General features: G+C 41.1%; 1 protein-coding gene across 3 annotated transcripts in view; it reads right to left on the bottom strand.

Moving 5' to 3' along the window:
- ikbkb (inhibitor of nuclear factor kappa B kinase subunit beta) overlaps positions 1 to 18,093 on the bottom strand; it is a 70,741-nt gene that overhangs the window by 18,854 nt on the left and 33,794 nt on the right. For all 3 annotated transcript variants that reach the window (XM_059641045.1, XM_048522835.2, XM_048522836.2), the window contains 6 exons: positions 12,934 to 13,051; positions 11,792 to 11,861; positions 8,912 to 9,000; positions 3,195 to 3,284; positions 2,388 to 2,512; positions 1,151 to 1,258 (listed from right to left, as the gene is read on the bottom strand). In XM_059641045.1, coding sequence (XP_059497028.1) covers positions 1,151 to 1,258; positions 2,388 to 2,512; positions 3,195 to 3,284; positions 8,912 to 9,000; positions 11,792 to 11,861; positions 12,934 to 13,051 — 600 coding nt within the window. The remainder of the gene's footprint in view (positions 1 to 1,150; positions 1,259 to 2,387; positions 2,513 to 3,194; positions 3,285 to 8,911; positions 9,001 to 11,791; positions 11,862 to 12,933; positions 13,052 to 18,093) is intronic.

The following is an 18,093-nucleotide window of genomic DNA, read 5'->3' as shown; positions in this document are numbered from 1 at the left end:
CCTTCCAATGTACCTGCTGCCCTTGTCCTTGTAGGTGGTAGAGATTGTGTGTTCAGAAGATGCTGTCAAAGGGGCCTTACTGAATAGCTGCAGTGCATTTTATATGATATACATTGCGCAGCTGTTAAGTGTTTGAAAATGTTAATGCTGAGGAGTGTTTTAAGCACAACTAACTATGATGATAATGTCACATATACCTGTAAGTGTAAGAACACCACTTAGGATCTCAAAGGATGGACAAATACCATCTGGGTTTTCACTAGACCAAGCAGAACTTGTACATTCTACCCTGGATGAGGACGGTGACAGCAAGTCTACCTTACAGTGAGCTCTTACAACATGAAGAGCAGTTGTATGAAATTCTCTTTAAAAACTACATACGGCTGCCACTGTACATTTATGGAGGAGGGAGTGCATATTTGAGTGGTGCTTGGGGGTGTCGATCAAGTAGGCTGCTTTGTCTTGGCTGATGTCAAGTTTAGTATGTTGTTAGAGTTTCCCCATTGCCTGGTTGAGAGTACATTCTTTCATACTACCGACTTAAGCCTTGCCAATGGTACACAGGCTTTGGGGAGTCAGCAGTTGAGTTACTCACTGCACCAATTCTCAGTGTTTGATCGATAGCCATAAGTATCGCCCTGGTCGCAAATGGACTGCCCTGGAGACATTACTGTGATTTCCTCCACTCTGACACCAACCTTCCTCTTACAGTGCTGGAACCTCAATTCAGCAGCTCCATCGTTTCTCTCTGTGTCAACTGAGGATATGGTGACATTTGGCAGAACTTGTATTACAGAGGGGAATTCACCATCCCAAAGATTCACTACCCCAGATTTTCTTTCCGTGGGGTTGTTCTTGCTTCTTAGTTATCCACAAAAATCTAATTTAATAATCTAAATTGTGGTTCTTTAGTTTTGTGGGCACAGTTGAGATGCAAATGGTGCAAACTCTGACTGCCCTCACCATTCCTAAAACAGCAAATCGGGATCACCATCAAGTCCACTTTAATGAAAGTTTCCACAATTAGGCAATACGTTTCATAATGAACTTTCAGTCGAAAGAGCAATGTAAATTGAAATAAGGAATGCCCTCCCTCCCCAATCCAAACAGCCTGGATTCTGCCACTTGGGAGCATGTTAGCAATCCTCACCTGTTGAGGTTATTGGGTTGAGGAAGCTGGCTGGAAAATTTTACCTCCATATTCATGTCTTCAAACACCATAATGTCGCAATCACCTTTGTGCTTTACTTTACTGTGCCTGATGGAACAGAAGGCAAGAGTGAGTGGAAACACAACAGAAGCAAGACATCCACATTTCTTCCTTAGCTCTAAAGCTGCAGAGTTTGTTTCTCCAAATTCTGAAAAGTGAATTCCTCAGATCCTACGGTGAAGCCGTAACATCAGCCCAAACTCTTAGTTTAGTCCCATCCACTATCCAGTGGGATGACATGCGGTGCACCATTCTGACAATTTTTGGCTCAGCCGTATGGGATTGCAATTTAGTTGCAGTAGTGAAGATTGATGGACAGTCATCAGTTCATCTCTATCTCACTTCTTTGACAATTTGCAAATAAAAATATTAGCTTATATCCTCCAAAGTCCATGTCAATATGCTGAGAACAGGGATGTGTGAGTGTACCAACTGAATTGGTTGTCTTCATAAAGTTTGGTGATCCAAATTTAGCATCATTCACCTCTTAGCACAGACTTGATATAAATTCCAATCAGTTCCTTGATGAAGGAGTTAAGCAAAAAAGCAAGATTAGCATTTATATATTGGTTCACAACCATCAGACAGCTCAAAGCACTTTATAGCCAAAGTAGTGCTTTCTGAAGTAATCACTGCTGTAAAATAGAAACAAAAGCAACAATTTTCCCACTGCAAAACTGTAAAAATGGCAAATGTATTGACAACCAGATAATCTGTTTTTGTGATGTTGATTAAAGAATGAATGTTGGCCTGGGTAGAACGGAGAACTGCTCTGCTCTTCTCTTCACATACTGGCATAGGGTTTGTCTTTACATCCAGCCAAAAGTAAATGGGTGATTCCATGCCTCATGTGAAATACAATACATCTACAGTGCAGCACTCCATTTGTCCTGCACTGAAGTGACAGCCTTCATTTTTGTGCTCAAACCTTAGAAGCCAGAATCTTATGAGTTTCAGGCAAAAATGCCACATACTGAAGCAGACATATAAGGTTATTGCTAAACCCAACTATGTGGCATCTGACGGCAGAATTTCAACATTTTACAAAAGCTTGTTTAGATCCAGAATCCCAAGATCTTTCTGATATACCTTTCCTCCATATTCAGTTCCTCACACACACGCATACTACACTGATTTCTTGAACCTCTCAGTATAAACCATAACCACCTACTCTTACCAGGCTACAGGCTGCCAGTTGGGTAGAAATGGTCGGAATCCTGTGATGCATTCGAAGGCAAGTGTTCCCAAGCTCCAATAATCCACTGTCACTGTGTACTTCTTCTGTTCCAGGAGTTCTGGAGCCTGCAAGTAGCCAATGCTACACTTTAGTACAGCACCAACGTGGTTGGGAAGGGAAAAAACCAAATAATGATCCCTTCCAAATCTGCACCCTTTACCACCTAGAACAACAAACACAACTGCCACAGGAGAACATCACCGTTTACAAGTTTTCTCCAAGTCACATACTAACCATCCAGATTTGAAACTATATCATCATACTTTTATTATTGTTCATGTTGAAATCCTGGCACTCTCTTTGCATGCAATGGGTGCACTTAGATTTCAAAATTTCAAAGCAGTAGCTCTGCACCACCTTCACAAGAACAATTACAGGTCGACAATAATGCTGCCCTCATCCCAAGAACAAACAAAAAGATCAAATTGTTCCTCCATATTCATTATGTAATCCACTCCTGCCTCACTGACAAACTGCAAAAACGGCCCTTTTCCATATAACGTCTAGCACAGAAATGGACCATTTGGCCCAATGTTTCTATGCTGCTGCTGAATTTATACAGGAGCTTCCTCCCATCCCTGTTAAATCACCCTATTTGCATTGCATTTTATTCCAATGCAGATTCAATGCCAGGCAGCAGTTTTTGATTTAGAGAGAAAAAAAATCACTTGAACATCCCCATCTCCTCACATTCTCAAATAAGTGGCGACTCAGAAGATAAAAAGAACATCACAAAACAGCCCTTACCAGATATTGTAAGGTTCCAACGAAAGAGGTGCACAGACTGCTCTGATCCAGCTCCTTGGCATAGCCCAGGTCAATGATTTTGTGGATCAGCTGGTTTAGGAACAAAACACATTAAAAACTTTCACCATACAATCATATTAAATGGTGGAATTTAACATTAAAGTGGGTTTTCTATGGGAATGTGGATGAGAAGGTGACCAAACAGGTAGATGAGAGTAAACCGGTTGATGTGGTGAATATGGATTTCAGCAAGGTGTTCGATAAGGTTCCCCACAATAGGCTATTGTACAAAATGCGGAGGAATGGAATTGTGGGAGATATAGCAGTTTGGGTCGGAAATTAGCTTGCTGAAAGAAGACAGAGGGTGGTGGTTGATGGGAAATGTTCATCCTGGAGACCAGTTACTAGTGGTGTACCGCAAGGGTCGGTGTTGGGTCCACTGCTGTTTGTCATTTTTATAAATGACCTGGACGAGGGCGTAGAAGGATGGGTTAGTAAATTTGCAGATGACACGAAGGTCGGTGGAATTGTGGATAGTGACAAAGGATGCTGTAGGTTGCAGAGAGACACATAGATAAGCTGCAGACCTGAGCTGAGAGGTGGCAAATGGAGTTTAATGCAGACAAGTGTGAGGTGATACGCTTTGGTAGGAGTAACCAGAAGGCAAAGTACAGGGCTAATGGTAAGATTCTTAGCAGTGTAGATGAGCAGAGAGATCTCGGTGTCCATGTACACAGATCCTTGAAAGTTGCCACCCAGGTTGACAGGGCTGTTAAGAAGGCGTACAGTGTTTTAGCTTTTATTAATAGAGGGATCAAGTTCCGGAACCAAGAGGTTATGGTGAAGCTGTACAAAACTCTGGTGCGGCCGCACTTGGAGTATTGTGTACAGTTCTGGTCACCGCATTATAAAGGAGGATGTGGAAGCTTTGGAAAGGGTGCAGAGGAGATTTACTAGGATGTTGCCTGGTATGGAGGGAAGGTCTTACGAGGAAAGGCTGAGGGATTTGAGGCTGTTTTCATTAGAGAGAAGAAGGTTGAGAGGTGACTTAATTGAAACATATAAAATAAGCAGAGGGTTAGATAGGGTGGATAGGGAGAGCCTTTTTCCTAGGATGGCGACGGCGAGCACGAGGGGGCATAGCTTTAAATTGAGGGGTGAAAAATATAGGACAGATGTCAGAGGTAGTTTCTTTACTCAGAGAGTAGTAAGGGAATGGAACGCTTTGCCTGCAATGGTAGTAGATTCGCCAACTTTAGGTACATTTAAGTCGTCATTGGACAAGCATATGGACGTACATGGAATAATGTAAGTTAGATGGACTTGAGATCGGTATGACAGGTCGGCACAACATCGAGGGCCGAAGGGCCTGTACTGTGCTGTAATGTTCTATGTTCTATGAAAGATTAGTGCACAGGTCTGGAGAAAACAGTGGAATGGTTTTAAAGAAAGATTGCAGAAAGTACAGCATATATTCCATTAAAAGGGTAACTCCTGGTGGTTTGAAGTTGTTTGTGATAAAGAAAGGGATTTAAAACTAATTCAAATTGAAGAGAAAAAGTCCACAAGATCTATAAGAAAAGTGATAAAAATTAAAGTAAGAAAACAAGGAAAGAAGATGAAAGCAGTAAACAGAAACCTGAAGCAATACATGGAGAAAGAGGCCAAAAACTTTGAAAGGGTCAGTAAAACATTTTAAAAGTTTATTTTACATGCTTACATAGAGTTAAATAGAAGATGCAGTGCAGAAATTAGTCATTTGGCCCAACTAGTCCATGCTGAAGGATTATGCTTCACTCAAGCCTCTTCCCATTTTCCCTGACCTAAATGTGCCACCATAACCTACTTCCTCATATACGTAGCAGGTAACTCTGATACATCAATAGGATTCACTTCAACCACTCCCTGTGATAATGACTTCCACATTGACACCACTCTCTGGGGATTGAATTTTCTTCTGAATTAATTAATTTCTTGGTGACCATTTACAGTGATGGCCTCTAGTTACACCGTTCCCCATTTGAGGAAACATTTTCTCTGCATCTACTCTGTCAAAACCATTCGTAAAATTTAAAGCCCTCTATTAAGACTCCCTCCCAGCCTTCTCTTTCCAAGGGAGAAAAAATGTAGTCAATGTTTTCCCAATATGTATGATCTCAAAATCACTTTTGCGCACTTTCCAATGTTTCTATAATCCTTTTAACTGCTTGGTAACCAGAACTATACCCTGCTGTTGTATATGCAAGATCTTTACAAGTTTAGTATAACAGTATCTCATAATTCTATCCCTCTCAAAGTAAAGGTCAGTAATTTTTGTTTAGTTTATCATCTTATCAAATGTGATGTTACTTTTAGTGATTGTGGATTTTTGCTTTACTCCTATACTCTATTTAGATGATATTTCTTTCAAGAAATATGTGGGTTCTGAATTTTCTTAACAAAATATAATTCTTCACATTTATCTGAAATTCATTAATCAATTACATGCCCTCAAATGTACTCATATTTCCTTGTAATGTGTTGTAGACCTTCTTAATAATAACTGTTACAACACTGGTCAGCCATTCAAAGTAGGAATCCATCTTTTTGCACAACTGTTTATTTACATTTCATAAACTCCAATCTACAATCCCGCCTTTCGAACCAACTCCCTTTATTGGAGGGCATCTGCCCTTTCACATGGATGATAGCACAATGTAGGGTATGCAGGGTAGTTTGAGCTTAGTAGGGTAATAGATCGGCACAACATTGTGTTCTGTTCTATAAGCTCCAATGAGCTCTGTATAATCTCTGAAGTATTTCCACTCTAATTCCTAAAGGACCACTGTTTGTGACATTGTCTTTAAATATTCCCTCCTAACTTGATGTTATCCACATGCTAAGAAGTTATGGTTTTAATTCTGGAATCTACCAACATTATTAAAATTAAACATGAACAGTAGTCGTCTCAGCATGGAACATTAGATCCCATCTTGTGTCATTTTGAAGAATTACCCTCAATCTCTGATTTCTATCATCGTGAAACTAGCTAAATCTTCACCCTGCTATTTGTTTTGTTATGTTATATTCTCTATTTTTTGGTACTTATGGAAGACCTTTTGACAATTTAGATAGGTTACATCTACTTCAGTACCTATATCTAATGAGGTTTATCAGCAAGACCTGAAGGACCACATGCTCTAGAACAAGCACGGTACTAAGGATTGAGCACTGGTCTTTTGCTGACATCGAGCTTGTGCCAGTAACTACCCTACAGAACAATGAAATGGGCATTTTAAAAAATTGTGCTGAAGGTCATGAAAGTGTGGATAAATAATTGTCACTACAGATTAACTGTAATGATCTTGCTTGCTTATCAAGGATGTGCGTCTTTAAGCCAATGAATTTTACAGATTACCAAAACCAAACACAAACGTTTTATTTATGACTTTACTCCTGAGAGCTGAGTGGTGAAGGAAGCAGCTTTTACTGTTCCACGAATATCAAACAACTGATAAAACGTAAATGTCCGCTCTGGGTTGTAAAGACAAGAAACACAAAACCAGCTTCTCCAAAAATGAATTCATCAAAGTCATACATCACTTCCCAAAACAGCCAGAACCATTTCCTCAAAGGCCTGAATTATCGGCTTAACCCTCTGGCCACTGGGCAACATTACTCAAAAAGGTTGGAGCTTGTGCAGTTGTTTGCAGTGGTAGACCACCTCCTGATGTTCAATGAGGCACTGGAAGTTGTGCCACTCGTTGATAGCTGTCAGACATGTCAATAGGAAATATTAGTTGGAAACAATCTCACTGCAAAATAAGAGATTTTGGGCTCAATGCCCATACCAGAAACTTGAGCACTGTCCAGGCTGATACTTACTAGGAGGAGCTGTACTACAGGATGTGTTGCCTTTCGAATGAAATGTCATGGCATACAGGAAGAAAAACCACAAACACATTGGTGAATTACGTGAATTGGAAACTGTAGTAGGCGGATTTCAATATATCTGAATATGAGGTGATTCAGTTTGTCCCAGAAAGAGCACAGAAGTGGTTTGTCAAACAGTGAAAAACATGTATCAGTGACAATCCAAAGAGATTTAAGGGTTGATGTACACAGATCACTAAAAATCTGTGGTTAGGTACAGAAAGTAATCAAAGAGGTTACAGGCATGTTAATCTTCACAAAAAGGACTAGACTAAAGTGTATGAAGTCATATTGCGGCTGTTCAGACCACACTTGGAAGTACAGTCTACAGTTCTACACATACTACATAGTTCAACATGAGAGCATCGCTGGTTAGGCCAGTATTTATTGCCTATCCCTAATTTCCCACAGGGCACTTAACAATCACATTGCTGTGGTTCTGGAATCACACATTGGTCAGACCAGGTAAGTACAGCAGTTTCCTTTCCTGAAGGTCACTTGTGAATCGGATTCTATTTTTTCCGCAATTAATTCAATCATAATTCAAGATATTTACTGAATTCAAATTCCACCATCTGCTGGCGCAATTTGAATCCAGATTTCCAGAACAATGTCTGGGTCTCTGGATTCAGCAATAATACCACTAGGCCATTGCCTCCCCTTGTGGTAGAAGGATGCAGCACAGATTTATCAGAACATTACCAAAGCTCCAATTGTAGGAATATGGACAGAAATTATGTAAATTAGGTTTGTACTCCCTGGAATACAGAAGATTATGAGGTGATTTGAATAAGGTGTTTAGGATTTCGACAGGAAACGAGAGGATGGATTGTTATGTTGATGAAGAAGTCTTGGGGAAGAGAAATAGCATTAAAATCAGAGCTTGAGCACCTTAGAGAGAAAAAAAATCTTCTTTACACAAAAGCTGGTACAAGTCTGGAGCTTGGTCCACAAAAAGCAGAAAATATTTATTCAATTATCATTTTAAATCTGAGATCAGTAATTCTTTGGCCAGGCAAGGCATATGGAGTTGAGTCATGTAGATGGAGTTAGGACACACATCAGCCATGATCTCACTGAACAGTGGAACACAGTCAAAGGGTCAATGGCCTCCTCCTGTTATGAAGGATAAAAGGTTGAAAGAACAGTACAAAGAAACACTGTCACCCTTCTTTACTCAAAATTATAATATTTCTACAGAAAGGAATGAGAATGAATATACATGGCAATGTAATGGATAAATTATTCAATTAGTAATATAGAAGTCTGGATTAATTGTGCAATTAGTTAGATTTGAATTTCAGTTTGAGAATTAGAAATCCGTTAAGTAAAGAGTTAAAAAATTAAAAAATATAAGTAATAATGAAACTGTCAGATTGTAAAAATCCAATTGGTTCACATGTCCTTCTGGGGAGGAAATCCGCCATTATTTTGTCTGGCCCACATGGGACTCCAGATCCACAGTAAGGTGATTGAATCTGAAATGCTTCCTGACGTGCATTAGCAAGGCGGCAACAGCTCCTCACCACCTTCTCATAGCAAAATAAAGGATAAGCTAGAAATGGCAGTAGTGCTGATGAATGCATATAAAACAGTACAACCAAACTAGAGAATGCTGCTGGGCAATATTTTTGATGATGTCACGTGTCAGCCAGCATATACAGTTATACGTGGTTCAATAATTATCACACAGGTACCAAAATATTAAAACAAGCAGCACTTTTATTGATCTAAAAACATTGGTGGAGCTGTCCATCTGCTCCTTTGCTTCCATTCCCACCAACACTGACCCAAACGTCACTCACCCGCTGTTCTCCTTGCTGTAGGACGATATTCTCTGGCTTCAGATCACGATGAATGATTCTGTTTTCATGCAAGTACCTGAGAGCAGAAGCTAAAACACCAAAGACTCCAACAGTCAAAACATCAGGCACAGCATGCAGTCACAAATACAACCCATCCTTCCTGTTGAAATCATTTCTACTGTCTCCTGCTTGATCTCATCATTGAGTGCAGGATCTCAAATCAATGGAAACTCCAACGTTCAACTGTACTTTGCTCTCACAGAGTTATACAGGTGGTCATTTGGTCCATTGAGCTTACACTAACTCCATCAAAAAGTGATCCTGTTCGACCCAGTCCCTTGCAGTTTTCCCATAAACCTGCCATTATTTCACTTGTGAGTATTTATCCAATTTCCTTTTCAAGGCTACTGTTGAGTCTGACAATGTCAGGAACAAAAGGAACAAGAGTAGGCCATTCAGTCCCTTGAGCCTATTCCATCATTCAATAAGATAATGGCTGATCGGTGGCGTAAATCCATATATCTATCTTTAGCCCATATCGCTTAATACCTTCACTTAAAAATATATCTGGTGCCATCATCATACTGTTCCCTGAATACTGAGATCAAGTCTCAGTCTCACGAGATATCTAGAAATTACGTGGGGCTGGGATGGAGACGACACATGGGTTCATGCTCATATGGCACCATAAGGCAAAAGTTTTGACTGTCCTGAACTAAAGCCCTGTAAAACCCATCGTTCACATCATTTAAAATTCTCCCTGGTTGACCCTGTCATCTCCACATTTGCAGTATTTATCTTGTGCCATTCTCCTCTCCAGGTACCTCCTTGCTCCCTAACTGTGTCACTCCCTCCAGCCCCACAACTCTCCAAGATCTCTACTTCTCTATTTCAGGCTAATTCACATTCTTGATTTTGGCTAGTGACCATGCCTTCAGTTGCTATGATTCTAGAAGGTCCCTGAGCTTCTTCACCTCCTATGCCTCCTGGCTCTTTGGCAAAACATTTGATCCTGATATTTTCTGATGTGGTTCAGAGTCAACTTTTGTTTGATAATTCTACATGTGAAGTATTTTGAACATTTTGCTGTCTTAGAGACATGATAATAAATGCAAGTTGCGCTCGTTAGTTACCACCTGGTGTGGGAAGATGGTGGAGAGATTTAGATTTATTATCTGCCAAATTTATTCCTATTAACATCCAAAATGAAGTACGGCTTGATGAGGAACTGGCAGCAAGGTCATGAATAAGGTTTCCTGGCTGCAATGATATTGGATTTATTTCCTTTCAGAAGAGAAGATTAAGAGATGATTTAATTGAGCTTTCAAATCACAGGGGCCTGCACAAAATAAATAGGAGATACTGATCCCACTGGTGGAGGAATCAAGAACAAAAATGATGAAAGGTTTTTTTTGATGCAGTGAGAGGTTAGTATCTACAATGCCCAATAGTATGGCAATGGCAGGTTCGACTGTGGCTTTCAAAAGAAAATTGGATAATTGTCCTACAGGGGAAGAAATGTGCAAAGGAAGTAGGAGGAAGTTATGGCAGTGGAGCTGCTCTTTCGGGGAGTTATCATGTACTAAATGGCAGCCTTCTGTGCTTTACAATTCTATGGTTCTCTTCTATGGGAGGACTTGATTCCAGGCATAATAAGGTTAGGGAGAGCACAAAGGCTCGAGAAGAAGAGAAAATTTCTTCGTATTCAGTTGATAGTAGAATTAACAAACTGGAAAAGACCTGGGAGATAAACGTTGAAAAACGGAATGTGAGTGGCAGCACATTTAGCAGAGTCAGAATTTTGTCCGGTAATCAATAAGTATCAGCGTCAGTGAGTAACAGTGAGTGGCAACGTGAGTTTCTCAGCTCCTATACTCTATTGCAGGAAGAAGGAAATGAGACAAGACTCACAACCTCCTTCCTCCCATTAATAATTCTTCAACGTGACTCCATTCTCCTGCAATTAGAGTCATAGTCACATCTTTTGACATACGAGCTACCGCTTGACTGACTGAGAGGAAACCAAGTTAACGGATAAATTCACTATCAGGGAATGAGGACAGTGCTGATCAAGTTGACACAAGCTGGCATCAGGAAAAAAAAACGACATTTGTTGAAAAGTCACTTCTAAAGATTATGCTGCGTGATATCACAGTCAACTGAGGGGGAGGAAGAAAGGGCTGTTCGAGTGGGACAGTTAGGGTGTGTATGCAAGAGCCCACACCGTGACCATTGGGCTGAGCTGGCAACATTTGAGAAGTGCTAGAAGTACTTTTAAATTTAGATAAAATTAAGATGGCTCCCCCACCCCATAACCATCACCTCAGCTGACAGTGAGCAAAAAGAGCTGACAGTTCAATGATGCATCAGTCAGCCCTATGACTGGTGTTGCATAGGAACAGAGGAGGCCATTCAGCCCCATGAACTCGTTCTGTAACTTAACTGGATCCTAGCTGATTTTAACTCCATTTATCTGTCTTGATTCCTTGCTCCTGAACACTGAAAGGGGACTCTCTTCCAGCAGCTTTTTAGGGGAGAACGTTTTGTGCGAATAAATGTTTCCTTGCATCTCTGATTCTCTCTAATTTTAAGTTTCTGTGCCTTGTTCTGGACTCTGACTATCAGAGGAAATAGTTTCTTTCTATCTAACTTATTAAATCCTTCAATCACATTAAGAGGTAATATACAACTGGGGAAATAGAAGCCTGCTCTATGCAATCTCTCCATGTATTTTAACCCTTTAACCCTGATAAGGGTCCTAGTGAAAGTTCCTTATTGACATTAGTGAGCAATCAAGGTAATGCAAAGCCATCAACATTTATAACCCCTTTCTAAGAATGCAGAGCAGTGGTGAGTCTTAATAACACCTACTGTACTCACCAATGTCTGTGAGAAGGGTTAGCACCGGACTCTCACGCATCCCACAACAATTGTCAAATTTATTCAGGACCTAGAACAACACAGAAAATAAACTTAGAAAGTGGACAATACACAGAAGAATAGGAAACAAAGCAGTTCACAAAGGCAGGGGAATATTCAACTAATTGAGGGTCAGCCTAGCTATAATAAGACTTAAGATGGTCACAAATTGAAGAGGGATTCAGAGTGATTTTGTCAAACAGTATTCGAAATGAAGAGAAGAGAATCAAAATTACACACATGAAAGGTCCTGAACAAAATAGTCATATCGAAGGACAGAGTTGAATGCACAGCAATCCACAGATCATATCCCTAGTTTTATCAGGGAGGCAACCCACATCCATGAATTATATCACACAAGTAACAAAGAAATCTTTGTATAAACAAGCTGTAACATTTCTGAAGTATCGCATAATTACGTCTTTTGGAAACTCATTTTCCTTTCATCTCCTCCTTGGACAGATCTGACTACTATTCCCAATTTAGCTCACTTGCAGCATCATCTTATTTCTTGCTTATCAGCGGGCATCAGTTTCCACTCTCTCATTTTCTCAAACCAAACCCGGAACATTAGCACTACGGAAACACCACTAGCTTCGCCATGCACCACCCAACCCAAAGCTTCTTTCCTCTATGCTACATCCCATCTAATCCAGTCAAAACAAAAATGAGAATGGTGTGAGCAGAGCAAGAATAATACAGTGAAGTTAAGAAATAGTGATAGAAAGAAGAACAGTGAGTTAGGAAAGGGAAAATAAAAGGAAGGAACAAGAGTGAGGGAAGTAGCAAAAGAAAGGAAGAAAGAGGAGAAAAAGAAAGAGTGAAGCATAGAGCAAGGGAAGGAGAAAAAAAATTCAGAAAAGAAGGTAGGTAGAAAGAGGGAGGAAGGGAAAGGGCGGGAGGATGTGGAAAGGGAAGGACAGGGGAATACAAAATAAAACAAAAAGAAAGAGAGGGAAGGAGGAAGCAGAAAGCTTCAGGACAGGCGGAACGAAAGAGGGAAAAAACTGGAACCTACAGACCTGTCAACCTTCCACACCACTCACAGTGACACAATTAACATTAACAGCACAGAGCAGCCACTACTGCAGCGCAGTACTAACCTTGCGAAGATCTCCTCCCTCACAATATTCCATTCCCAACAAGGGCAAGTCATTGAGGGCAAGTTTCTGCATTCCCTCGGGAACATCTCGTGCTGCCACCACGTTGACATGATTCAACCTGGGCAAAATTAAAATAGAGTTAACCCAATCTGCAAGGTGAACAAAAGCAAATGTGGTAGATCACAGGCCTTAGCTGGCATATTGCAGACAATTCTAGGCCATACTTCAGTGAAGATGTGAAGGCCTTAACTTAGAGGCTTGCCAGGATGGTCCCTAGCTTGACAGGCCTCAGTCCTGACGGGACAAGTTTTGATTGCACTGATTGGAACAGACAAGGTTTTGGGGAAACTGTATAGATGTTTCTAAGATGATGTGAGACTTTCATTCACTTGTGGGACGAGCAACATTTAGCACCCAACCCTAGTTGTCCTTGAGAAGGTGGTGGTGAGCTGCTCCTTGAACCACTGCAGTCTATATGGTGAAAGGACACTCACACAGTACTGTTAGGGAGGGAATTCCAGGATTTTAACCCAGTCATAGTGAAGAATCGGTAAGAGATTTTCAAGTCAGGATGGTAATGGTTTGAAAGGAAACTTGCAGGCGGCAGTTTTACCATATATCTGTTGTACTTCTCCTTCTAAATGGATGTGGCTGAGGGCTTGGAAGATGCTGTTGAAGGATATTTTGCAAATTTCTGTGGTATATCATGCAGATAGTAGTAGTGTGTACTGAGCTTCAGTGATGGAGAGTAAATGCTTGTGGATGTGGGGCCAGTCAAGTGGGCTTCTTTGTCGTGGATGGTGCTGATCTTCTTAACTGTTATTTAGAGCTGCACTCATCCAGCTAAGTGGGAGGTCTTCTATCACACTCCTGACTTGTACCAGGAAGATGATGGACAGGCTTTAGGAAGTCAGGTGAATTATTCACTGCAGGATTCCCAGCCACCGACCTGCTGTTTTAGCCAGTGTATTTATATGGCAAATTCAGCTGAATTTCTGGTCAATGGTAACCTCCAGGATGTCGATAGCAGGGAATTCAGTGATGGTAACATCATGGAATGACAAGGAACACTGGTAGATTGTTTCTTATTGGAGATGGTCATGGCCCTTACATTTGTGTAGCATGAACGTTACTTGCCACTTGTTGGCCCAAACTGGGTTATTGTCCAGGTTTTGTTGCATTTGAATATGGAAACTCATTTTCCTTTCATCTCCTCCTTGGACAGATCTGACGACTATTCCCAACTTAGCTCACTTTCAACATCATCTTATTGAACTTGATCATCATTTTTCAGCACTGCCTCAGTATCTGAGGAGTTGCGAATATTGTGCAACATTGCACAATCAACGGCAAACATGCCCACTTCTGACCTTCTGATGGAGGTAAGATAATCGATAAAGCAGCTGAAGATAGTTGGGCTAGGACACCTCACCTTGAAGAACTCATACTGAGATGTCCAGTCCTGGGATGACTGATCTCCAATAACCACGAACATCTCCCCATGTGTCAGGTATGACTGAAACCAGCAAAGAATTTACTCCCTTGTTCCCACTGATTCCAGTTTTGCTGGGACTCATTAATACCACTGTCAGTCAAGTGTGGCCTCGATGTCAAGGGCTGTCATTCTCACCTCACCTCTGGAATTTGGCCCTTTTGCTCATATTTGAACCCATAGGCCACGGCAGAAGCCAAACTGGGTATCACTGAGCAGCTGTTGCTGACCAGGAGCTGCTTGGTAGCACTATTGACCTACCATCACTTTACTGATGAGTGAGGACACACTGATGGGGCAGCAATATCTAGGTCGGATTAACCTGCTTTTTGTTCACAGGACATATCTAGGCAATTTTCCATATTGTCGGTCAGGTGATAACATTGTTGCTGTATTGGAACAGCTTGGCTTGGGAAACAGCAAGTTCTGGATCACAAGTCTTCGGTGCTATTGCCACAATGTTGTCAGGGCCCACAGCCTTTGCTGTATCCAGTGCCTCCAACTGCTCCTTGATCTCACATGGAGTAGATCAAATCGGCTGAAGGGTGGCATCGATGATGCTGGGGATCACTACAAAGAGGCCAAGCTGGACTAGATACTGAGAAACATTATTTCCTCTGGTAAATAGGTCAACAAGTAAAATTAAAAGTTAAAACTATTGGTAAAAGGAAGTTCAGCATGGGATTTGAGGAGGAATGTTTTCACTCAGAGTTGTTAGCATATGGAATGTTCTACCGGACAAAATGGTGAAAGTTGATTGCACAATGAATTTTTAAAAAGTATTAGTCAGGTACTTGAACATGAGGAAAAGCAGATAATATTCCTGAGGCAAGAAGAATGAAATGATCTCCGCTGATTAAATCAAGTGAATCCCTTGAGGAGTACGGTGAGGGGAGGGAGTAGAAGTACACATAAGGGTGAAAATCGGGATGGCAAAATAGAGATGAGACAGCTTTGGCAGACAGGATAAAGGAGCATCCAAAGAAATTCAGAAGTATACTAAGGGCAAGAGAGTAATTTGAGAGAGATAGGGCCCCTTAAAGATCAACAAAGCAGTCTATGCGTGGGACTACTGAAGATGGGCGAGATTCCAAACAAATATTTATCAGTATTTATCATGGAGAAAGACATGGATGCTAGGGAACTTGGCGAAATAAAACGTGATGGTTTGGGAAAAAAAAAAAGAGTCCACACTACAGAACAGGAAGCGCTGGAGGTCTTAAAACTCAAAGGTAGATAAATCTCTGGGACCTGATCAAGCGCATCCTGGGATATTGTGGGAAACTAGGGAAGAAATTGCAGGGCCCCTAGTGCAGATATTTGTATCATTGACAGCCATGGATGAGATGACAGAAGACTGAAAGGTGGCTAATGTTGAGCCATTGTTTAAGAAAGGCCTCTAGGAAAAGCCAGGGAACGACAGAACAATGAAACTAACGTCAGTGGTGGGTATGTTGTCAGAGAAGATTCTGACAGACCACGATCGACATTTGTAAAGGCAAATAGGGATAGTCAGTGTGGCTGTGTGTGTGGAAAATAGTGTCTCATAAACTTGATTTGAGTTTTTTGCAGACCTTTAGGAGGTTTTAAAATCATGAAGGGCACAGTTAAAGTGAATAGCTAAAAAGTCTTTTCCCAAGTGTAGGGGAGTCCAGAACTAAAAGGCATAGGTTTAAGGTGAGAGAGGAAAGATTTTAAAAAGGGACCTGAGGGGCAGCTTTTTCAGACAGAAGGTGGTGCATATGTGGAATGAGCTGCCAGAGGAAGTGATACAATTACAATATTTAAAAGGCATTTGGATAGGTACGTGGATAGGTCAGGTTTAAGAAGGATATTGCCAAACACAGGCAAATGGGACTAGTTCAGTTCAGGAGAAGTAGTCGGCATAGATGAATTGGGCTGAAGGGCCTGCTTTTGGGCTGTGAGGTTACATGACATTAATTGCTACCCCACATTGGTGAAAGCAACTTGGATCTGTTGAGGGAATCCTCAATTAGCAGCCTTGACAGGTGTCCAGTGATCCTGAATGTGTGAATAAAAAGAGTGCAGCTGAATCTCTTTCGACACAGAAACAACAAATGCATGTCATTTCACTGTTCCCACATCACCTGATTCCCCCTTTCTCCTCAATATCATAATCCTAAACGTTGATGTGATGGCAGGTTCAGTTGCACAGCTGCACAACCCTCTGTAATAAAAACATTTCTCCTCTCTTTTCCACCAAATCTGGTTGCTCTGTTTCAATCCCTCTAGCCCAATAGATGCTATAATTTGTCTCACATTTAAACTTTAACATCCAAAGGCCAGTTGCTTTTTCCTTTTCTTTGCCGGGTAGCATTATGTTTTCCAAGATATTTATGAATACAAGTCCAATGTTAATAACATTCCTGTACTAAACAGGATGCAGCCCTGAGGTGCTCATTGTTTCTGCACAAAAACGTCAGGCTAAGATTTGTCTACGAGTAAGCACAGACTCCATGCCTGGGAACCAGCAGCTGATGTCTGTGGGCTTAGGATCTACAGTAAGTTTGTCAACACTGTTAGATTGATCCGGAAATTGAATACATATCCAAGATATTGCTACTAGCAGATGACAGGAAAGAAAATTCACAAGGCCTTAAAAACATTTGATTTCCTCTTCTGCACTCTACCAATTCTGCCAACTGTTCATAAAAATATTGAAAATTTGGATAATAAATGGAGAATACCAAACTGGGGATAATAACACTGAGGAAGAATTGAATGTAACATGTTAGAAAGCTTTCAGACTGTGGAGTTAAATGACAGATCAGTCAGTCATATTCATCCTTCACTCCAGGATAGGTCTAAATATGAGCTAAATTCTGGACATGGGGTGAGAGTGACTACCCTTGATATTTGACGGAGCGTGGCATCAAGGCACCTGAAGAGGCAATGACGATGTTGAGCAAGAGAATCGAGTCACTTCTCTTTACTGTCACTGGCATCACCGTTGCTGGTGAAGAAGCTGAAGCAGGAATGAGAGAAGAGAAAGATGTTGGTGGAGTGGTCGGGGGGGTCTCGGCACAAGCTAATGACTTCTTTACATATTACCTAAAAGTAAGGTTCCAAATTCAGTGTCCCAGAGTTAGCAAGTCTTTCAATAAATTAAGACTTTCATAGAAGAATGAACTAAAGCTGACCCAGCTGGTCTGAGTAAGTATTGTGGGGTTGGCTGCATTCAGAAGTTCATGACAAACATTTCTTCCTGTCCTTGCTAAGGCAAGAGATGGCTACCAATGTGGGCTTTGAATTTCTGGTCCAGAATTCAACACCAATTTGTTGACTGTTCCTGGGCTAGACCTGGAGCTCAAAGTATTTCACATCCATTTCTCTCTAATGGTGCAGAATCCTTGTGGTTAAGGCAGTGCCTCTGAAATAACTCCACAGAGGCCAGTATCCTATCACCAAATCACCCTTTATTTACACATGGAGAGTCCTTGATATTGATCCAGCTCTCAGAGTGAATACAATGTCTGACACTCCTATTCTTATTTGTCAGTCAGGGCTCCCTCATTGGACAAAATTAACATTCCCCAATCAGAAAACTCAGATTCTATGAGGTCCACCCAGCTGACCATGTTACAGTCACCACAGAATGCTTTCCCAGTTGGCATCCTTGATGCACAAGTGTTGGCAACTATTTTGTT

This window comes from Stegostoma tigrinum, chromosome 40 (assembly GCF_030684315.1).
Source record: "Stegostoma tigrinum isolate sSteTig4 chromosome 40, sSteTig4.hap1, whole genome shotgun sequence".
In the NCBI taxonomy this organism is placed as follows: Eukaryota; Metazoa; Chordata; class Chondrichthyes; order Orectolobiformes; family Stegostomatidae; genus Stegostoma; species Stegostoma tigrinum.
The sequence above is the reverse complement of the archived record's forward strand: the minus strand, read 5'-3'. Positions and strand labels throughout refer to the sequence as shown.